The 22,099-nt window shown below is 49.8% G+C and overlaps 6 protein-coding genes across 6 annotated transcripts; 2 read left to right on the top strand and 4 right to left on the bottom strand.

The window, feature by feature from the left end:
• Nucleotides 1-238: 238 nt before the first annotated feature.
• On the bottom strand, nt 239-725 carry BO83DRAFT_154922 (uncharacterized protein). The gene has a single exon (XM_025526265.1). It carries the CDS (start codon nt 547-549, stop codon nt 301-303), a length of 249 nt encoding a protein of 82 aa, XP_025383274.1. The 5' UTR covers nt 550-725; the 3' UTR covers nt 239-300.
• Nucleotides 726-1,906: 1,181 nt separating this feature from the next.
• Nucleotides 1,907-3,163, top strand: BO83DRAFT_393163 (uncharacterized protein; the record flags this gene model as incomplete). Its single annotated transcript, XM_025532968.1, has 6 exons — nt 1,907-2,084; nt 2,146-2,264; nt 2,318-2,379; nt 2,429-2,454; nt 2,510-2,859; nt 2,909-3,163. The coding sequence occupies 6 exons, from the start codon at nt 1,907-1,909 to the stop codon at nt 3,161-3,163; spliced, it is 990 nt and encodes a 329-aa protein (XP_025383273.1).
• A 339-nt stretch (nt 3,164-3,502) lies between these two features.
• BO83DRAFT_154853 (N-terminal protein methyltransferase) lies at nt 3,503-4,749 on the bottom strand. Its single transcript, XM_025526263.1, has one exon. It carries the CDS (start codon nt 4,522-4,524, stop codon nt 3,805-3,807), a length of 720 nt encoding a protein of 239 aa, XP_025383272.1. The 5' UTR covers nt 4,525-4,749; the 3' UTR covers nt 3,503-3,804.
• Nucleotides 4,750-4,758: 9 nt separating this feature from the next.
• On the top strand, nt 4,759-6,568 carry BO83DRAFT_347509 (ribosomal N-lysine methyltransferase). Its single transcript, XM_025528817.1, has 6 exons — nt 4,759-4,939; nt 5,009-5,623; nt 5,685-5,742; nt 5,799-5,861; nt 5,934-6,045; nt 6,137-6,568. Exons 1-6 carry the CDS (start codon nt 4,805-4,807, stop codon nt 6,489-6,491), a joined length of 1,338 nt encoding a protein of 445 aa, XP_025383271.1. The 5' UTR covers nt 4,759-4,804; the 3' UTR covers nt 6,492-6,568.
• Nucleotides 6,569-7,779: 1,211 nt separating this feature from the next.
• BO83DRAFT_154776 (FMP27 family protein) lies at nt 7,780-16,937 on the bottom strand. The gene is made up of 4 exons (XM_025526262.1): nt 12,184-16,937; nt 8,203-12,132; nt 8,054-8,154; nt 7,780-8,005 (listed from the first exon to the last, which is right to left on the bottom strand). The coding sequence occupies exons 1-4, from the start codon at nt 16,777-16,779 to the stop codon at nt 7,945-7,947; spliced, it is 8,688 nt and encodes a 2,895-aa protein (XP_025383270.1). The 5' UTR covers nt 16,780-16,937; the 3' UTR covers nt 7,780-7,944.
• A 913-nt stretch (nt 16,938-17,850) lies between these two features.
• BO83DRAFT_411791 (uncharacterized protein) lies at nt 17,851-20,537 on the bottom strand (the record flags this gene model as incomplete). Its single annotated transcript, XM_025534341.1, has 9 exons — nt 17,851-18,589; nt 18,675-18,791; nt 18,854-18,967; nt 19,086-19,211; nt 19,425-19,437; nt 19,471-20,006; nt 20,146-20,223; nt 20,261-20,264; nt 20,358-20,537. 9 exons carry the CDS (start codon nt 20,535-20,537, stop codon nt 18,279-18,281), a joined length of 1,479 nt encoding a protein of 492 aa, XP_025383269.1. The 3' UTR covers nt 17,851-18,278.
• Nucleotides 20,538-22,099: the final 1,562 nt, after the last annotated feature.

Genomic DNA, 22,099 nt, shown 5'->3' with positions numbered 1-22,099 from the left:
TACAATATCTGATGCATAGTTAGATTATGCTCTCCAAGTGACTGAAGATAACGATTCACAAGTGAGACTTTTGATGTCAAAAAGGGATCCTGTTCATTAACTAGAATCTATCAGTGTTACTGCACCTTCTTAGTCAGTAACACGTCAGCCGGGCCTAAACGGACTAGGAGTGGGTAGACAAGAAGGGGTGTAAGTATCACGAGGCGTCACTAAGCTCATGAACATCAAAATGGGTCAATTCTAAAGACTTCTGCCACGCAACATGGTTGTGGTCAAGCTGAAATCCTACGCTGGAGAGCTTCAATTCAAGGAGATCAGTCCAGTCGTAACGGGAATCGTCCGATGACCCTCCAGATTGCCTGAGACCCAATCTCCCAAGACGGCGGATGAGAGACCTGCCTGGTATATAAGGCCATCAGCTGTCTTCTTTAGTGGGTTGACATTAGTAGCTTCGAGCAGATAGTACTGCCCATTACACCCTCTCCAACTAGCAACAGCTATCTTAGGAACTCCATCTATGGACTTCTTGCACATATTCTTTGAGCCCATTTGGTATGCATGCTGGCACGGTTCTGAAACAGATCGCTCAATTGGAGAGGAAAGCTTGCTGCAATCAATAGATTGGCACAACAATCTCGCAACTAAATAACGGTTGCTCTCCCGAGAAGATCATCCTCCAATGGCTCAATTGAGCATAGAAGCCGGATAGATGGGAATAGATAGAAGAGCTGATGCAAGTTGGATACTGGAATATCGAGAAGATGCAGTGCCGTCAACGTCACTTACAACAACAATAATTCGATATACACCTGCCTTCATGAACCAAGTAGTGTGTAGAGAAACAAGCAACCAGCATCAGCTAGTCAGTAAGTGAGAATAACACTATTAACTGAGAGAGGCATTACAGCAGAGATGCTGTGCTACCTGCATCATTCAGTGGTACGGCCCGAGCTACCCTGAAATCGGGACGGGGAGCAAGTGGATACAACGGTCGGGAGTGGATCAAGAGACCCGTAGATGGATACTCCAGAAGTATTTGATGTGCAAAGGCAAATTGCAACTGCTAGGATTGATGGTCACCGGCTATTCTGTTTGGAGTAACTAACCCCGGCACATTCCGAGTCTGTCCTGCCAGATTCGGTCAGTGCCGCCTCAAAGAGGGAAATGGAATGGGTCAGCTGACTTTCCCACTTTGTACAAAGTAGTTTTAAAATAAGTTGACTTGGTTATGCCCTTGGTGGATGTGCATAACATGATTCCAGAAGAATAAAGTCGATTCTATATCAAAGCTCCCTTATAATGTTCTCATCCACTGCTACTGTGGAAGTTATTTTAATGTACGAAATATATGGATGATACTATTTTCCTTCCGTCGCTTGGATGCCTGTTCCATTCCTTTGCAACTGCTTGGTTCACACTTCTGCGAGAGAGATTAGCATACCCCAGAACGTCCTGTATGTACGGGAGGTACGATGGTGCCCTCAGTCCTTGCAATATCCCAGGGTGAATAAACAAAGAAACCACGATGTCTCACAAATCCTGTGCAGAACCGGTCTGGAGCGCGGGATCGACAGCTAGCAGCATGACATCACGGCCCGGTTACGTCAGGCATCACGGCCAAAACCAACCGATGCCGCCGATGGCAAAAACACTTCCACTGGAAGCCTTGGGCTCGTTTACGAGGCGTCCCTGCCGTCGTTTCCGGCCTTTTCTGGCTTATCTCTCATCGGTCAGATTGACTTCATCTGGGAATTCTCCTTCCTGTTCCTCCCATTCCCCTATCTCCGTCCTCTCCCGTCATGTCTTCCCTTGTCTCTCGAATACTATTATCATAAACCCGGCCATTGCAGATTGCGTGAGACTGACAGATTAAACTTCGCCCACCCGCACCACGACTGCCAACTCGATGGACGAGGAATCGAGGCCCGCTGCGTGTCCTGAGCCTCCACCGCTCCCATACTCCTTGCGCTCGAGGAAGAAGTCCATCGCCATCTTCTGGACCATCTTCATGATTGATACTCTGGCCCAGCCGCTTGTCCTCTACTGGGCGCTCTGGTATGCCACTGATCTTTCGCATAACCTGGGTACGTGAAATCTGCCTCTCAACCTTATTCCTAAATCAGTCACTCATTCACTGTCCTATAGTATTCAGTATCGTGACGGCTTCGTTAGGAGGTGTATCGGTATTCGAGTACTTTTATCGTCTCTACAACTTGTTCCGCAAAGACTCGCGAGCCCGTCCATTGAACGCTAGGAAGGGATGGGTACGCTCTCCGTGGCTATAACTTGTATAGAAGTGGGCGCTGACCGGATGTAGCTGGATTTCTTCCATATCAATTTCACCATCGTCTGGCTGATACTGGCGATTGAGCTAATTGTGTAGGTGCTGCCATCCATTTGTCCACGGACCAGACTAACAGCGCCACAGAGGAACCGTTCCTCAAGAACCATATGGTAAAACCAATCTCTTCGTTTTCTTTGTATCCCTGCTAACCCGCGTGGTCAATAGTCCGACTAGTTGCCATGGTCCTTCCGACGGTGATGTTTTACTTCGGCAGCATGTACCTGGCACTCGACATCCTTCGTGTTTGTGGTGTTAAAGCGCCTTTTCGGATTTCATCAACGCCCAAAGGCTCGACAATGCCGACCGCCCTATATGTTTTGATCGAGGATGTAGTGGCAGTTGATGGAGGTGGTGGTCAGATTTACCGATATGCGCTTCGCACCCGATATCTATCTAGCCCGTACTTCCGGCGTATGCTGTTCCAGATGAACTGTTTCTGGGCTGGGGGATCTATCGTTGTCGCTGCCGCCATTACGGCAATCATATTTACTGTTTCAGAGCCGGTTGCATACACTGTGAGTGAACTTCAAGCAACTAAAGCACTTGGTACTAAGTGATGTGTAGCTAGGATGGTCGTTGCCGTTCGCATGGGCTGGCCTCTGGACGTTGGTCACGATACCTTGGGTCCAAAGCGATCTTCGGCGCGAGAAAAAGGCTTGGGCAGAAAACCGGGGCCAGGGAGGTATCCCGTACACCGATGACCCTGATGCGCCCAGTGGTGGTCGGACCAGGCTTGAGGCGATGCAGGATCATCTGCCAAGTTTCGTGCCTTGGTTCCGAGAAAAGCAGGCTCCTCCGTCTACACCGAGTGATCATTGAGGTATGCCGAATCGGCGCAGAGCCTTACCAGCCGTGATGCTACCAGACCGCTGAGTGATGAGATGAGGAATTTTGAAGAAATTCTTGATGATGGAATGTTTATGACGGCTTTAGCCACTGTACTATATACACCGATACCCTGCTTGTTCCTACTTACATACATGATCTGGTTATGCTTTCTGGCCTGTGTTTGAAGACTGCATAGCCATCACACACTCCTTGATCCTGTCGATAACAACATGTCTCCCAGGGTTGTTGATTTCGCATTGGCATCACTTCTGCAGCTAGCATAGACAAATATGATACTTCGTACCAATTCCACTAAGCACTCTGCATCTTGATCCGCTTACAGCAGGTCTGCAAAGCCGCGGGTCTGCGATGGGTTTTGCAATATTCTTCCTCAAGGAGTATGCACGGCACCGGCTAGGTATATTGGTCCGCTGCGCACAACTTTGCGTCCCTTCAAGGGGGGCTGCGCAATGCCAGCGTCTGCACTGATTGTAGGGCGCGAGCCTCGGCTCCAAAGGCAGTAGAACCCGCATTGACTCAGAAGTCCCAGCGGCAGATGATACCCAGCACCTCCGACAAACCAGGTACACAGCACCGCCGTATCACATCACTGAACATTCTCCCAAAGACCCTCAAGTCGACGGTCTCAACGCATAAAACCTCACAGGCAAGAGCTTAAAATTCTTCGGGAACCCCAACTGCAACTCCGACGCAACAAGCACCAACCCAGCCTCCTTAAACAGTGTCCGAAGCTTCTCATCCGTCCTGGTCACACTACTATCCTCCTCATCAAACATATCCAACCCATTCGGATCGGTGGACTGATTCTCCTTCACGACCATAATCCCCGTCTCCGTCAACGCCTCCCGACATCGAACAAAGTACTCCCTCAACTGCACATCCGTAAGATGTCCCACGCAGAACTGCGTCCAGATCAAATCGTACTTGTTCTTCTCAGGATACCAATGCTCCAGACCCATTGTATAGATATCCCCGACAACACCCGTGCGCTTCAGCTCCGAGTTCCGAATCACCTCGGTGAACTTCTCAATGGGCTCGACGGCATCGACGCGCTCGCAGACCTGGCTGAGGAGACCCTCGGTGACGCGACCCACGCCTGCGCCGCAGTCCACGCCAAGCGGGAGCTTCCCCTCCGTCGGGCAATTGGGGATCATGCGACGCACTTTGCCGAGAAAGGTCTTGGAGCCTCGGAGATCGATTCGCGTGTACCATGGGTACGAGCCTAGCATGCCCAGCATGGTCTTTGTGTTGGCGGCGACGGAGTTCCAGTAGCGGAGGGAAGCGGCATGGTCGATGTGCGAGTCGGGAGGGGCATCGCTGGGGGTGGACATGGTGAGTGTGTGTGCTGCTGCTGTCAGCAGTAGTGTAGCACAGCGCAGTGCGGTGCAGCTCTATAAGCAAGCTTCAAGTAAGTAAGTGAGTGAGGAAACTCCTGCAAGGGATGTATCCCACCCGATGTGCTGTTGTTGATGCGGGATAAAATTTCCCTTATCGATCGGCTTATCTAATCGGTGCAGAACTACACCAATCGATCATCCACGATTCCTGTCGGAGTCAAGCGTCAACAGATCCCAACGGCGTGGTCCGGTAGCGCAGAATACAAGATAGAAGATGGATGATTCACCTGGCGATGAGCATATTGCGTTCATGCAATGGGCTGAAGCGTCGGGGATCAAAATAAAGGGCGTCACCCCGGCACGATTCCCCGGCCGACGGTTGGGGATGAAGGCGACTCGAACAATAAAAGTAGGCTGCTGAATCCTGTACTCCTAGACTTAGGGATGAGATACTATGGTGCATTGCTAATCTATATAGAACAATGAGATCATGCTCACCATTCCTGTGGACCTAATGCTGACTATCGACTCTATCCCATCATCATTCACATCGCAATTTCCTGCTGGGACATCAATACACGGGATAATGGCTGCGTTTCTCACACACGGTGATCCAGCTCTGCTGAAAGGTCTTGATGCTTGGCGGAGAGTATGGCCCTCGTTTGATGAGTTTGAAGACAGCATGCCGGTCCTCTGGCCCGCGCATCTTCGGGTATCGAATTCAAGCTACGAGGCCAACGCCAACACTTCCTCACCAGAGAAACAAGACCAAGATCAAAATAGGGGGAAAGTCCTCCTCCCGCCCTCCATCTCTGGAGAATGGAATACCTTCTCCAAAGTTCCCGTAGGCGTGGACTATGACACGCGATATCAAAACCTACTCAGCCAGCAAGAAAAGCGCCTGAAAGATGCCTGGGCGAATGTCTTGAAAGTGTACCCGGAGACTGAGTGGAAGACGTTCGCATATTACTGGTGTATTATCAATTCGAGGAGCTTTTATTATGTCTCGCCTGGGAAAGATGAGCCAGAAGACTGGAATGATGCGATTGGAATGGTGCCGTTTGCCGATTACTTTAATCATGTTGATGATGCAGTGGGTTTATCCCTGGTCTATACACCTTCTGGATAAGTGTGTATGTGTTGACAATATGCAGGCATGCGATGTCAACTTTGACGGAAAGAAGTATACTTTTCGGGCTACGCGGCGATACGGTATACTCTATCCCCTTTCCCAATCTTCAAGAGCGCAGAGGACTAACATCACTCAGAGAAGGGCGAAGAGGTATACATGAGCTATGGCAACCACTCGAACGACTTTCTTCTAGTTGAATGTGAGTATCGTTCCTTTCCTCCCTGGAATTCACCATCCCCATCTCGATCAATCCGATCACTAACAAACGAAGATGGCTTCACCCTCCCCACCAACCCATCCGACAGCATCTACCTCGACGACATAATCTTCCAAGATCTAAGCATATCCCAGAAACAGGAATTAGCGAAACAGGAGATCTTCGGGTGAGTCATCCCCACATTAACCTTCAAACACAATGACATTTCCGACTCAAATGCAGACACTGGTACTGACACCGTATACTAAAACTCACAGCAACTACACCCTCTCCCACCCCCTCACCCAGGAAACCCCCCTCCACTACGCCGCATGTCTAAAATACATGAATCTCCGGGAGTGGCGCGCATACGTAAACGGACGCTCAGAGCGGGGCGTCGACGCGCAGAAGACCGCGAGTGTGATACGGGGCTGGGTGAAGATATACCTGAAAGAGTGCATCGGGACACTGAAGATTATTGCGAATAAGCTTGGAGATCTAGGAGAAGAGATCGGAGATAGTGACAAGGGAATAGGATCAACAACATGGGAAAGAGAGAAGTTACAAATGTTGCTGGATAGATGGGTGCAGATCAGACGGATATGTGAGGGCGTCCTCGAAGAACTGGAATAGTCTGCATATTACAGCTGCATTGGCAAAGTCATTTTCAGATTAAGACCACCATGATATACTTTGCATTGCACTCTTACATACACTTGAAGAAAGAAATCGTTCATATGGATATGTGCATCACTAAATCCTTACTGATTCTTGTGCTTGGTTCGTGTCCTCCAGCCAGCGATGGTTATAGTAACTAGTATCTTATGTTACACAGAGTCTGTTCAGTCCCAAACCGATCAAATACTTATACTTTTGTACTACAATTCGGAATAGACCCAGTCCTGGTAGGCATACGGAACGGACATGAATTGCGATATCAGTACTTGAAAAGGACTGAAAGTCAATGCTAGACCAATTACCATCACTACTACCTGTCACTATCTGGAGAAATCCGCATGTAAATATACTAATCAGTAGACCTTTTTCCTCACTCTACCCATACTTACTAAACGGCTCATCCCAATTGATAACTAGAAACGATATGAAACTGAAACTGCTTCCAGCGTACATACTAAATGGCAATCCCCAACATCATCATCACGCAACATCCCAACTAAAAAACCCCTATACAAAACCTTAGAACATTCTTCCTCTCGAACCCACCCGCCCGCTCCTACTTATACTTACCTCTGTCCCCATTCCATTCCCACACATTTACCTTAGCCCCTACTACTACACATACTAACAAACATCCATTGACATCAGCACTACTATCACCATCATCTCTGAAAACCAGAATGTGCTCTCACAAAGTATACACCTACATGGAATGCGGACATCTGGGCAGTGATGGTCTTGACCGATGTTGGGAAGCTACGCAGAGGAATCAGAGTTGTCCGCGGACAAATTGGGATAGTCGCCATGCTGGCGCTCGGCCGGGGAAATGTCATGCTTGTTTGAAGATCACTTCGTCGAATTCGACGGCATCGGGGTGATTGATCCATGTTCTCTCGTCTATGTAATGTGGTCTGAGTGCTAGTGCTACCTCTACAGTTAGCATAGTGGCTGGCAAAGATTTGTGTCTTGTCCTGTCCTATCATACACGGTTCAGAGATATGTTATGTCCACTGCGTGTGCCAAAATAACAACGAAAGCCCCTTTATTCCGTAACATTTCTTCGTACACTATACACTAGCAACACAGATCAAGAGGAAAAGCAAGTGTCGGACAGCGCCACTCGCTACTAAAATTAATGTATTCCACACAAAAACCAAATATAATCAACTTTACACAAGAAGTGAAGTAAATCACACTATACCCCTGGAACACCTGGAGACATCGACAATTCGTCGACGGAAACAGGAAACCAAAAGCGTTGACGCCTATATACGACCCACTGCGCTGGGGGTATCACACGGCAAATGCGAGGCCAGTAATGTGCAGATAACAAATGACGGATTATAATAGAAATGTATGATGCAAAAAGCCAGCGGTGGGGCGGCCAGCTGAATAGAGCGACCCGGGCTCATTTTCGAGAAGGTATCAATTTCCGGCCAAAATTGCGGATCGATGTCTTGTGACTAGTCCTATTGAACATTAGCTTGGATGCCAGGGCTAGCTCAGGCATTACTTACGTTTCTTCCGGCTCGTCCCAGGTCTTGATTGTCTGTGACCTGGGCATGGCATTGCCTGAAGTCATGGGTCGAGTAGGAGGATAAACGATTCGGCGTGATTGCTAAAAGCTGATTAGCGGCGTCCTTCACAATTGCTCTATTCAACGTACCTCCCAGCGGGCATCCACGTCAACTTCGCTCGCAGAGCGAGAGTCCGGTATCACCCCGCTTGGCTCTTGGAGCATACTCGATCCGAGAGAGTTGGATCGCACAAGTGGAGAAGTGCCTGTGCCAGACTTCCCAGAGCGTTGAGACTCTGAATATTCACTGTTCGAGTCTGCGCTGGCCATGCTATGAGCGTGATCGGACGCATTCACCGCGGTATCGGAGTAGTGTACAAGCTGGGTTGAGCTGGCCAGCTCCCGGTATCGTCTCTGCTGCTGCTTAGAAGGCCGGTGGTGTGAGAACTTGTTCCCAAGGATGGCGGGCGCATGCGAAATTAGAGCCTTGATAACATCCTTCTTCAGTCGCAAGGCCAAATCGAGGTTCGACCATGTTTTGTTGCGGTACTCTAGGACAGGCAACCGGAAAACAAAGTCGTGGAGATCCTCTATGTTGTGCTCTCCCTTGCCTTTGTAGCTTAGACACAACACCACATCATGCACCTTGACGTGGGCAAGCGTCATGTAGTTTGACGCGCGGGACATCATCTGGGACAGGTCATCAGGAGTCTCCTTCTTGCCCTTGTTCGGGAGTCTTCCTAGTGCGAACTTCTTCTTCTCGTCATTATTTCCTGAACCGCCCGATGTGTTAGCGACGGATTTCTCGGTGGGCTGTCTAGACAATATGCGCAGACTGTCCACTGATCGTTTCTTTGTCAAACCACCACTCGTTGAAGGTCGGATGTGGTTGTTGTCCTTGGTATCCTTATGGAGAGGGGTAAGGGCAAGACCACGGAGCTGCCGGTGTTGAGACTTCGGTCTGGCTTCTTCCGATAGCGACAGCGTTGGTTGCAGCCTCAGCTCAATTGCTCCCGGACCCTTCAGCTGCAGATCGTCCGTTGAAAGATCACTGTTATCCTGGTGTGTACGAGCGGTCGGGCTTTCTTCCTCATCAGAATCAGATGAATCATCAAGTGGCTTCATGTTCTTAATCATGAAGGGCGAAAAGCCGCCATTTTCGAATGCAGTGGATCCGACGTTGGGGAACATGTACTCGAACACCTTTTGGCCAAGTTCCCGCTCCAACTGAACCTTGAGAGGGAAGAGAGACACCTCAAAGTCATCCAAGACAGGGATACCGGCAACTGCCTCCAACATATGCCACTTCACCTTGATCATGCAATCATCAGGGCCGTTGAGGCCTCGGGCCTGGTCGAGATAAGGCACGATGATCTGAGGATAGATGGCATCCGGAAGAAGGTTCAGACCATACAATCGTTCAACTGCAACTAGGTTATGGTTCGAGCCATCGCTGTTGTCCGTGCGGTCATATTCAGCATTCCTGAGTTGGAACTCAACCAGCGGCTCCGTCTGGTCCTTCATCAGATGCCAAACCACCTCGCTTGCAGAAATGTTCCAGCGAAGGACCCCTTGTGTCTTCGACATATTCGGGTCGATCTTTCTCTGAGAGGAGGTAATAGCTTTCATCAAGAAGAACAGCTCATCCTCACATTGAGTCAGATCTTTCTCCAGCACCAGCCGGTCTTCCCAGCCTTGCTTATCCAAGTACTTAGCATGGATCTGGAAATGCTCCTTGATCTCTTCCAGCTGTCGGATGCGAGACTGGAGCTTAAAAACCATCTCCGGTGCACCTCTCAAATCACTGAAATCGGATGTGAGCATGATCCTCTCCAGGCGCTCGTTACGGACCTTCTCCAGAGGCTCGCTATAAAGGAGAAGGTCAAGAATGATGATGTACATAGAGTAGTACTCGGCGGAGTCGCAAATGGCACGGAAGTGAGGAAAGTCGACGCTAATATGGTCCATCCTCGGTTCCGTATCATGCACACTATACTGTTGGTCTGACTGCCCTTTTGCGACCTCCTCGTTGTACTTCAGGCGGAGGTTGTTGTACTTGTCGTACCGCAGACTAGCCGAAGTCTTCTGTATGATCCTTGAAAAGCCGAACGGGTTCAGTTCGAAATCGAACAGTGCCTCAAGGTTCAGCCAAGGTGGCCATGCGGATCCCGGAGGATTGCCATATTTGTTGCCAGCATAAAATTGTAGATGATTCATCAGGCTCTTTTGCGTAGCCACGAAGAACTGGGCTCCGTCCATGCAGAGAGAAAAGCGACGCTGCACGAGACCACTGACGTCGTCGGACACCCGCTCCTTGTCCATAATAGACACGACTTGAAGTTGCATGCCTTTCGCAGCGACTACCAGCACAGACTTCTGGTTCTTCTCACTCTGCAACTGGATCTGTGGAGCAATGAGGCGCAGATGGTAGCTGTTCTGAGGTGTGAACTCCGGTGCGATGTTTTCGCTGAAGCCATCAGACTTGGGGGCGCTATGCCTCCTTTGGTCCGATTGATGCTCTTGCTCTTCTGCATTCACGTAGCGCTTTGCATCACTCAACAATTGTTCGATCCGATCCTCGATGCTATCATCATCCTCGCTGTCGACAAGTCCGCCAGCATCCGATGGGCGTCTCGAGGCAGTCCGGAACAGTTTAGAATGCTTTCGCTTGTTCTTGTTTTGTTCATCGACAATATCGAGGATGAATTTGACAGCTCTCCGAGACATGTAGTACACGAATCCCCGGCGCTGGCTGACTTGATGGATATAGCGCAGGATAATGTTTCTCAGAGAATTGTTCCATTTCAACTGGATATTGTGGATGATGAATCTGTTGTTGAAGTCACTTGCCAGATCATCGTCAGGAGTGGAGTACAAGCCATCCATGTCAGCCTCCTTGCCATCATTCGTGGAGTCGGAGTCTGTTCCCATCCGGGAAGCGCTGTCTTGGACGAAAGCTTCGGGGTTCCTTTCCGTGGGGAGTTTTTCTTCCCGCGCAAGCTGCCTCTCAATTCGCTGGAGCCCGGCAGTGAGAAAAGTCCGTCTTCGGTTCAATGTTTCTGCCTGTCTAAGATAGTCGTTATGTTGACTCCTGAGTGCGGGGTCGGGATCAATCTCTTTGGCAAGACGGAGTTCCTGCTCGCCGATAGTACGATTACAATCGCGAGTCTGCGCCTCGACGGCAGCAAGTCGGTCTCGGATGAGCTCCATTTGTACCCGACGAGGTTCATTATTCTCCGACATGACGCATTCATGGGTGGGCTCATCACCAAAGGTGCTATACCCCGTTTCATCAGGCGCGGTTTGGCCGTGGTCTGTTTGCCGGAAATAGGTGAACCGTGGCGTAAAAGCCAAAGGCAGAATCTGTGTTCGCGGATTTGATTCTTGGGGCAGTATCCAATCCAGCTCCACAAAATCGTCCATGTCTATCCAATCAAGGTTCTGGTCAGGTATAGTAAACCGAGACAGATCAACGGAAGCCACAGGTTGTTGGAAAGACGATATAATGTCGTCTTTGTTTTGCTCAATATCGTCGAGGTTGGTGCCCTCGATACTGGCCGAGACAGCTCTGAAATCCGCAGACTGCAGATCCAATTCTGCTTGGTTGATACGCATCGCGCTTGCCTTGGTTTGCTTCAGGCGACCCTTTGCCAAAGTCTTGACTTCCTCCCGTCTTTGATGTACATCAAGCTTCAGGCTATCCAATCGAACCTTAATGCCTGTTGCTGTCACCACATCCTCCGCATAGTCTTCTCGGTCCTTGTGCTTGTAGATGTGAGCCACGAACAGAGGCGCGAAAAGCAGTTGATACTTAACTGTGGCCAGATGACGGTTGAATTTCTTGCTTGTCTTGGTGATACCAGGCCACAGTGGTCCTTGTCGGACAGGGAGTGACATGACACCCGAGAAGAGAGACCACCAGTTGAAGAAGTGCGTGAAGAACCGAGGGGTCAAGTGGACAGTATTGTAGCTTGCAGACGGCTGAACAGAGTCGACGGACCAATTCCTGCTTTCAGGGGCGACAACGGAAATTGACAAGTGAATGTGGTTACTGCGGAACCCGCGGTAGGCATCATAAGTCTGCCCGAAGTTAGCTGCTTGAAATCGTCTTCTTACGGGATTTTGGCCTACCTCTCGCTGCGCAGGGTCGACATGAACGGGGTTCTGGAGCACAACTTCATAGTGCGGTTTGAAGTCAAATGACCGTTGGCCTTCGTCCACGTTACGCTCGAATACCAAACCGGCAGCCCATTTCACGTCACCAGAAAGCTTCATGACAACCTTTTTGAAGTGAGCGGCGTTCTTCAGGTCGCTCGACGTGGATGTGCTTTCCAAGTCCTGAGCTGTGGCTTCGGCCATATACCGAGCCTCATGACTGTAGTCCGGTATCGCCAGCACGTACTCTCCACTCCTGACGCTCATGAATTCCTTGGGATCATCACTAGTATGAACTTCCCATCTGACGTCTTTGCGCCAGCACATGACGAATCCGCCTCCGAACCCTGTTACCACATATGGATCACGCGAACCCTTCAGACGAAGATGAACATCTCCATCCTCTTTCCATGCAACCTTGATTCGAGAGTGGAAGCTAAGTCTGATCTTGTCCCAGAATCCAACCCTATCAGAGGGGTCGATTTCTGTCTTGGTGAATCCTTCGATGATCTTCATCATATCTTGTATCACAGGCTGATAAGACATGCCCCATGAAATGCTCGTTGGTAGACTCGTGTTGATCTCAAATGTAGGGTCGGAGTAAGTTTTGACAGGAGAGACAGATCGCCAGACTTCAATTGCAAAAGGAGGGCTCGTGGTCCCATCTGGCAGCTCCGTAGAGGGTACCAATTCAAGTTTAACTTGTCTGGCCGACTTATAGTCACGATACTCTTCGGCAATGACAAAGTTTGTTCGAAGAGACCAGCTGGGCAGCCTTGGAGACTGACCGGGACGTAAAGCTGGTATGTGCAGCAAATCCAAGGGATAGTCCCTCAGGTTGACGCGCGCCTCTCCCATTTCCAACTGTATACTCATGGGAACAAGCAGCGCATACTTCATGGACATCGGCATGCCTTTGCCGATGGTATTAAGGAATTTGGGGTAATCTTCCAAGGGGAAGAAGGGTTTGTCAATGACAAGGTTGATGTCACTTATCAAAGCGGCCAAGAGGGCAGGTCTGTTCGGAATTGAGAGTACAGTTTCCGTTTCTTGAACATCTTCAGGAGCCTCATCAGCACCGGAGAAAAGGTTTCGCACTTCCTTGATCGACGTGCCCTGGAATCGTAGGGCAGAATCGATCTTGTCCTTCCAGGACCGAGAATTGTGTTCTTGAAGACGAAACCAGGCATTATCGGCTGAAACCTTGGCTTCGCAAGACAGGCAGGCAGCTCCCTCGGTATCATAGCGGAATTTCTTTCCTCGGCCACGCTTGTCATCCTGCAAGCTCTTCCGCGGTTTAGGGTCGGCACTCTTGCTCCTCCTGGACTCTCCGCTAACACGTTCACTACGAAGTGTCCGGTGGCTTGATCGAGCTCGAAGTCTCGACGAAGAGCGGCGCTGATCCGATTCCTTGATCTTTTGTAATTTCAGCTCGAATGCCTCCTCGCGGGCCAAGCGCTGGTGCTGTTCTATAAGGCCGGTGCGATAAATGCAACCAAGTTTCCACTCGAAAGCATCATCTTCCAACTCGAATAGCAGAGCCTTGCTGCGCAACGACACCCTGGGAATTTTCTTGGGCTCTTCCGGTTCTCTGACTGATCCGAATTCAGCTGAGTGTCCCTTGAAGCGTTCATGAAGCTGCTTAAGTGCTTTTGAGGTATTGATCACGTTGTCAAATATGCGATGCATTACCATGTGATGCGGTACACCCAATCGAATGAAATCAGCCCAGACATCTATACTCCTTTGCTCGACAAGATTGGTGCCATGTTTGAGTTTCATCTTGCGTAAATCAATGCGAACGTTGTTCATGCTTATGATTCTAGCCCACACACCTTTGAGCTTCGGCGCTTCTGCGTGTAACCTGATGAGATGTGCTTTCGCAAATGGAGCGGAGAGACGATGCGAGCCAGCGGTCAACCCGTAGATCTGAACCAGCATTGGAGGATCCGCAGGCATAAAGGTCTTGAGCTGTATGACAGTTGCTCGGACATCATATGTCATGAGCTCGCCCCTCGCTGACGGACGTGGTGATGGGGGGTAAGCGAATTCCTTTTGAACAGGGGACATGGGCGTTTCAGGAATATCCGGTGACTTTCGCATAAAGGCGTCCTGAACCACAGACATCGCAACACCGAGGCAATAGTAGCGGTACAGGGAGTATTGTAGGTAAACGCCCTTGAACACCGAATTGAGGTTACTAATCGGACCAAGACGATCACTCATCGTGCTTAGGGCCACCTCGAATCTCGGTAGTGAGAAAAAGGGCTCGGCCTCCAAATAGTCTTCGGATTCAATGACAAACCCCTCGAAGCCGCGGACATGGAGGGCTAGCCGTCTTCCATCTGTGGCACCCACTTGTTTCTGTCTCGGAGGCGACGTAGGGGGGAACCGGAAGGACGACTCATCTCCAATGTAAGAGTGACTTGGGGTTCGCCTTCTCGCAAAGCTGACTGTGGTTGGTTCTGACTTCTGGGCTCTGTAGTCTGCAGTCCACGATTGTAGCTGGAATGAGACACCACGTGACACCTCAGAGACACTCGTGTCAACACCAGCAATCTCCAAGCTGAGGCCAGTGGCTTCGAATTGAAATCGAAGCAACCATGGCGGGATTCGCCTGAGAACACTAGGTTTCCGTTCCTCAAATGACATAGAGGCCTTCCTTCGGTGCCGCGTCTGAGCCCGGAACTGCTCAAGCACCTGATGAATGCCACGGTTCACTTCATCGTTGACCATGTGTGCAGAACAGGTATTCAAACTCCCAGAAGCAATCACGCGGACTTCTGGCGAGGCACTAAGTAGGACCTTGAATTCCAAGCTCTCAGTCGTCAGAAGATTATGTTTCACACCGGACGGAGTTTGATAGTACAGCTGATGCGACGCCACCCGGTAAATGGAAGATAGCGAATAGTGAACCCCGCCTTCGGACGAATGTGAGGATTCGATGTCGAGAGAAATAGAGGAGATAGAGGAAATTAGTAGATTATAATCGTCGTCAGGGGTGTCGGAAGGCTTGGAGATGGGGAGGACAAATCGAACCACGGGTTCGTGGACCGATACTTTGATACTGGCTTTGGGAAGAAGCCTGGAAATCAAGCGATGATTATCTCTCTTCTTTCCACGAGGAGACGCCTTCTTCGCCTGAGTCAACCCTAAGAGCCGAGAGACCTGCTTTGGCTCTAGATCGAGTGATGGGGACGTCACCACCAAATTAGCAAATAGTATGTTGGTATTGCGCTCCTCCGGGTTGTGGTCGTCGAAGGAGCTGATCGTCTTTGAAGGGAGCGTGGTCTTGATGGTTGTGGTCGCCATTGGGATATAAAGTATGTTGTCCGTCTCACCTGAGCAATCATCCAAAGTGACCGACAAAGAGATGGCCGCCAGGAGAGCTTGATGGGCGACATCATCGCGTTGGAAATACATGCGATGAGCAGGACTCTTTTGGTCCATTCGGTGAAGATCAATGCCTAGCTCATGCGATACCACGTTCAGATACACGGGATTTTGTTTTGACGAAGGCGGCTCAAAAGCTCGAGTTAACCTGAAGAAGCTCAGAGCAACCTGTATCCCTTGTATACCCCGAAGGATTGACCCAGCAAACTCCTTGGAGTCAGCGACTGCCTGCACAATGGTGTCGTCTCGGCTTCCGGGCTGATCCAGCTCCTCCACAAAGTCTGAAAAGGAGACCTCGTCATCGGTCTCAATATTGGTGGGCTCCACCGACGACTGCCGAGACTGTTTGACGCGCTGCATCAGAGTCATCACATCATCGTACGGGATATGCATGCGCCCAATTTTAAAAGCGATAGACGCATCTCTTAGACCCTCGAGATCTTTGTGGAGAAGCCCATGTATATTGACCCGAACATTGTCCAGCACTTCGGTTGGCTCCGCTCCATCTATCCCGAGTAGCACGTTTTGTACGTTCATCACCCACTCTGCCGGTCGATGCTCGTCAGGGCCCTGGTTCTTGCGCCGAAAGAAGAGTTTCCCTCGATCGACCATCTTGCGCCTCGTATCGACACCCAAGGATAAAGATCCAACCTGGATCTGACCAGCTTCCACGAGATTGATGGTCGTATTGACGGCTACCACATCCACCAACTTCAACCAATGTATTTGCCGATGCAGTCGTTTCACTTGCTCCTTCATGCGGGTCAACTTCCGCCATGTCTTGCTCCGCTTAGGTATAGAAGAGCTGTCTTCCCGATTATCCGGCGCGGTGGACGACTCTTTCTCCGACGGGGCTTCCGAAACCGATGCATCGGGCTTTGTGGCGGACTTCTTCCCCTTTGCCAAAGCTGAAGGGTCCAGAGTCAATTTTAGTTCGGTCAGGCGAATGCTGAGCCATGTCGGTTGCGCAAACGAGGGCGGGTGTAGAGAGAGGCCGAGGCCACGGAGTTCGATCTGGACGCCATCTCGGGGGACATATGCGATGCGGCGGAGAGAAAAATATCCTATTCGTTGAATCGAAATTCCGGTCGCAATCCGGACGATAGCAAATATGAGGAAGGAGGAGAGGTAGAGGAGGAGGAAGCCCACGAGGACCGTGGTCGGGCTAAAAAGCGTCATCGTAGTTCGCGGTCAGTAGGACCGATCCGTTGCACAAGATGGGCAACCGTCCAACAAGAGATCATGGAGAGGCGTTTCGGAGACCGCGGAGTGATTCTAGACGGAAGAGGTGAGTGAAAAATGACTTGAGGGAGCAATGGTATGCCTATGCAACCACACGAGCTCCCCCGAGCAGATCCAGCGCAACCCTCCTGAGGAGAGGGGATTGGGGGGGGGTTGTACTTCGGCGGATCCGGGAAAGAGAACAGGTCTCCGTTTAAGGGTAGAGCTGCAGAGGGGTTGAAGAAACGTCGTGATAGTAACGAAATAGGCGTAAGTCAGTCATGCTTCTTCGTCCCTTTTCTCCCCTGAATGTAAATATTGGATTGTTCTTCGTCCTTCACCACCACCGTGAAACCCAGTGCGTTATGATGAAAGGTGAGGACGATCGGGAGGGCGAGCCATAGATGCCAAACCACTGGAGCGGCAACCTGTCAGCGGCGGAAAGGTCGAACCCGTCGCGCTCAAGACTGGAAGCGGAAAGCCGCCCACTTTTTTCTTCCCAGGCTGGCAATGGACCAACGAGGGGGTAACTCTCTGGCTGGACCGTCCGGCTGGCTCGGCATTGCTGCTTAACTGGCAAAAGATGTGGGTTTGCCCGCTGCATAGAAATAAAAAAAAAAAAAAAAAAAAAAAAAAAAAAAAAAAAAAAAAAAAAAGTGAAAGCAAGCAAAGCAATTCGACGCACCTTCCGAGCCTCAAAGGGCTGCTGCAGTCGATCGGGAAGCATTTTTCCCTTTCCCCTGGCTCCATGGGAATCGGTCTCACACAAAGCTTAGCGGCGTGGTCGTTCTTGTTTGGACTCTGTTGGATTCAGTTATCTATTCAGGTATCTATTTACCTACGAACACGGCAGTTGGCATCTTCCCTCCTTGAATTTAGCGCAACATTCTCACCAAGTATCGCTTGATTGGGGATTCCTCACAAAACTTTCCCAACAATATCCAGAATGCTCCTTGGCGTGTGGAGCGGAAAGAAACACTTGTCAATCGCGAATACTCCGTAGTGTTCCATGTAATTAGGGTCTGCTTCATGATCATACAAGGTTTTGTTTCAAATTAAAATACATGGGTCTGGGAACAATATGATACATGACAAAAGGTAAAACTCCTTCTGGAGGCTTCATGGAAGCGGTGGCACCGGCATCCGTAGCCAACTCAAAGGTACGGCAGATCCGACCAGCATGTTGTTGGTCGAAGGCTAAAGTCGCAACCTCATAACCCCCTGAGTAGCAGCACAGAATCATTGCAAAACTGAGTGCAAGTGCAACACACAATGCTGCTGGGATTTCCATCCTAGAGGAGAATTGAACGATCTACGTCCATCCCCCGATCACACAGTCCTCTCCTTAACATACTTAGATCGGACATGTAAGATCGACCCCCAACCATTCGAGATTGGCCGTAACTTTTTCTCTTTCTCACCCATAGCCAAGTTGCTAGTGGCCGTCTAGAAACCGACTACTTAGCTGCAGGATCCGAATTTCCCGATTCGAGACCACTAGTCTTGAGCTTTTCAAGCTCCCCGATCTTGTCGTCAATGAGTGCGATCTCAGCCTCGATACTCAACACTTTCTCGTTCAGGATACCCCTGTAATCGTCATCTGAGAGTGACTTGAGCGGGATCCATTTGGAGTCGGCCATCCGCTGCAGGAACGGCTTAGACGTCGTATTCGCGTTCTCCATTTGCCAGGTGTCGATCGCATTATAAGAGCTTTGCCCGACATAGCCTAGTAGCGAGAAAACAACTAGTCCAGGGACAAGTCGGCCGCCTAGCTCCGACCATCAGTAAACCAACCACCACCACCACCTTTTTCTCTCTCAAACGGGAAAATGAAAGGATGCTACCAAACTCACCCATTAGCCTCGTAACAGCCCCTCCGGCAACTCCGCCAGAGAGGGCGCTGACATAAGCCCGTTGCTTAGGGGTCGCCTTGTCTTCATAGTGAAGCTTCAGAATGTTACTTCTCAACCCTGTGGTAGCAAGCTTGGTATCATTTCCAGATCTATAAGGGACAGAGGAGAGGAAGACTCACACCAAAAGGAGGCTCCACATGCAAACCAGTGGATTCCGCAAGAGATAGAATGAATGACGGGGTGGGGAGACCGGATAACTCCTGATATTCCCCCGTATATGAGCCCAGCAGATCCTGTTAGAGAAAGAGAGTAAGTAAGTAGGACTGCTGCAATGAGTCTCCGGCTTATGTTGCCTGAGTTGAGGCAATACAAGCCGGCCGACCAGTCACCGAGATGGGATTGGTAACTAACCAGTCACGGCTCCCACCTTCAGAGAGGAGCTCAATACATTAGGCTCCGGATATAACGATTTGGTCTGTCCGCTCATCTTTGCGGTTCCTGGCACTGTAGTCTGCGACTTCAGGTCAGATGCATATCCTGGTTAACAGTTTCAATCAGCATCTTCTCTCATGCAAATCCACAAGCGTGCACGTGATTCACGCAGGCTCGGGATGCTTATCTAATCCATCCTGCTGGTGCCAAGCAGGAGTATAATTGATACAAATGGCCTGCTTGTTATCTATTTGATGCAGACAATATCCTGTGTTAAGACACGTGCGAGACATCTTAATGCCTTAAAAACACATATACTATATACAAAGCTCTCGCAGCTAAGTTAGCTCTAGAATTTATGAACCTGATCCTTGGAGAAGCCCAATCGGCTCAAGATTCCTTCAGGCGATCTTCTTGTTCCAACCAGAGAATCTTCCATCGCCGGAGGACCACAAATGAAGACCTTGGTATTCTGCGTCGACTCCTTGAATGTGCTCTCTAGAAGCTCCTCGTCGATGTACCCTGTTCTGTAAGGGGAGTTCTCCTCTTTTGGACGGCTAACAGTGTATATGTAGTTAAAGCGGTCAGGAAACTCTGTGGCATAACGATCAAATTCCTCTTTCAATAGTAGATCTTCCTCGGAATTGACTCCAAAGATTAGAGTCAATTTCGTTCTATCCTGCGGATCTTTCAGTATGCCTTTGATAAGCTGATAGATAGGCGTGATTCCCGCCCCGCCAGCCAAGAGGTAGGCATGTGATAACTCATTCTGCTTCCATTGATAGCCTTTGAGTGAAGTCGCAAATGTGAGTGAGTCTCCAGGTCTCAGGGAGTGCAAGTAACCACTGGCCTTCCCATCCGGGTATTTCTTGACCATAAGTTCAATATGTCCTGGTTCATCTGTGTATTTGATTGTTAGTTAGCAAACATGGTCCGAATTAGGCCAATCCCTGACTACAGGCATGTCTCATTTCTATGATGGATGGACCATGTCTATGTGTGTTCAGGATGTGGTGAGTCGGACATGGCATGAGCTCACCCAGGTCACTTATAGGAGTGTATGGTCGTATCGTAGGAAGCCAGCTTCCTCCAGGATGGGTGATGGCTAGGAGCGCGGCTGTTGAATGTTAGCAGGTTATCCTGACGATAGAGACCGTCCTTCAAGATGCAAGTGTTACAAGTCAATGTCAGGCCGCTGCGGGCGGATTCGTTAGGGTATTCGAAGACTAGTCGCTTCGTGTTGTGATTGACATTCTTGGTGCTCTGCAAGCGCAAAGTGGTGAAACCCAGCCCAGAGAAGACTGATTTTGGCTCGTTCGATTCCGCAAACGCTGTTGAGAATTGCTTCGTGCAATATATGCCCAGGCCTGCAAAGCCAGCTACTCCAGCAACCTTGATCGCCTTGGGGATTGTGCGCTGGATGATAGTCATCCTTCTAACAAAGAACCACTCTCTTATCAAGATCGAAACGAAGGAAGCAAAGATGGACGAAAAGCACTCAGGAAGTACATTGGGGCTGCACGGCCTAAATAGGCCGAGAAATCAGTACTGTACTCCATCTCGCATAAGGCGAAATATCACTGTGGACCAATAGAAAGGAGGACTGCATTGATATACAGAGTGCAGCCCCAAAGACCGAGCAACATCAGATTCCAAACCCCGACAAAATCCGAGACCCTGGATGATGTCAACGACAGACGGTGGTGTGTTTGTGTGCCTGACGGCAGCGGGTCGGTGCCTTGATCTTCCCGCCATCAAAGCGGGTCCACCGAGTAAATGCAATCAACAATTTGTGACCACTCCAATTATATCAGTATGGCTTCAGTATTCTCATTCCATCTGTAGCAATATATCAGGATTCGGCTGGTCTGAAGTTCACATGATATCAACGTCGTTTGAAGATCACCCGGAGTAGATTACTCCATTCAATACAGTATTACAGTCTTCGAAATAGTGCGCATGATTGAATCTTCGACAACAACTACGATATATATCATAATACTTATCGTTGTCACGTTATACTCGTACTACAGCAATACTTATTCATGCTATGATATTCACTCTTCTTGAACTGATTAAGCATGAGATCGACTTCCGCCATGTATGCATAGACTGACAGGGTATTTGGCGGCCCGCAGATCCTGACTCCCCGCTGCGGGACGCATGGGGAGTGGAGTGCGGGTCGCTCAGGTTGTACAAGTAGCTGGCGTGTTGACTGGATCAAAGATGTAAAGAGGCCCTTGCAGTTCCTCTGAAGAGCAGCGGGGGCTGTGCGTTGACCTTTGCGTTCACAACAAATAGAAGATTTGGCTGGTTGGACTAATGCAGGCTTCGCGAGGCTTCATGAACAAGCCACACGGGAAGTGTCTTGAGCAGAGCCACGGAATATTGCTCCCTTCCTAGATAGTTCTGAGACTATATCCACTGCGCGCAGCCTGGTTTGCATCTTCTCTCTCGGACGCTTGTCTACATTTGGAACCTACATTAGCGTCCATGTGCAGCGTGAGGATGCCAAAGATGTGCATCAACCGGGCTGACGAAGAGCAAGATATGTCCTTAGCCCCGAGAATGGCGTACGAGCCATTTCAGATCAACAGTTGCTCATCACCCTTCACTTGCCAACTGTATACGTTCTCAAACTCCATGTTATCCTCGCTGTACACTAGGTGCACAAATCCCAACCATGTGACTAGATTTCTATGTCCATATACCTAGCCGCTGCCGGTATCGTCGTATAGAACCATTCCAGCCGAGGAAATTCCAAGGGTTGAAGGACCTTGTAAGTGGGCAGTCCTTCGAGTGGAAGTGGGAATTGGGGTGTCTTCAACAAGTGTGAACCATCACCAAAGACGCTTCCTTCGGATGAACTGATAGGTATTGTTCAACTTGAAGCCGACAGTGGTTCTCAAAAACTAGTTTTCTTCACTCGTACTTTGTTTCGTTGTGGACACGAACGGCGGTTGAAAATTCGACAATACCGACACACCCGAACG

This window comes from Aspergillus eucalypticola, assembly GCF_003184535.1.
Source record: "Aspergillus eucalypticola CBS 122712 chromosome Unknown BO83scaffold_35, whole genome shotgun sequence".
Classification (NCBI taxonomy): domain Eukaryota; kingdom Fungi; phylum Ascomycota; class Eurotiomycetes; order Eurotiales; family Aspergillaceae; genus Aspergillus; species Aspergillus eucalypticola.
The sequence above is the reverse complement of the archived record's forward strand: the minus strand, read 5'-3'. Positions and strand labels throughout refer to the sequence as shown.

Coding starts and splice junctions, on each gene's coding strand:
- BO83DRAFT_154853 (XM_025526263.1), bottom strand. CDS start 4,524: ATGTCCACCCCCAGCGATGCCCCTCCCGACTCGCACATCGACCATGCC.
- BO83DRAFT_154776 (XM_025526262.1), bottom strand. CDS start 16,779: ATGACGCTTTTTAGCCCGACCACGGTCCTCGTGGGCTTCCTCCTCCTC. Junction 12,133..12,183: donor TCGACCCTGCGCAGCGAGAG/GTAGGCCAAAAT, acceptor AACTTCGGGCAG/ACTTATGATGCCTACCGCGG. Junction 8,006..8,053: donor TGGGACGAGCCGGAAGAAAC/GTAAGTAATGCC, acceptor AATGTTCAATAG/GACTAGTCACAAGACATCGA.
- BO83DRAFT_154922 (XM_025526265.1), bottom strand. CDS start 549: ATGGGCTCAAAGAATATGTGCAAGAAGTCCATAGATGGAGTTCCTAAG.
- BO83DRAFT_347509 (XM_025528817.1), top strand. CDS start 4,805: ATGGATGATTCACCTGGCGATGAGCATATTGCGTTCATGCAATGGGCT. Junction 5,862..5,933: donor CGACTTTCTTCTAGTTGAAT/GTGAGTATCGTT, acceptor TAACAAACGAAG/ATGGCTTCACCCTCCCCACC. Junction 6,046..6,136: donor GCGAAACAGGAGATCTTCGG/GTGAGTCATCCC, acceptor TAAAACTCACAG/CAACTACACCCTCTCCCACC.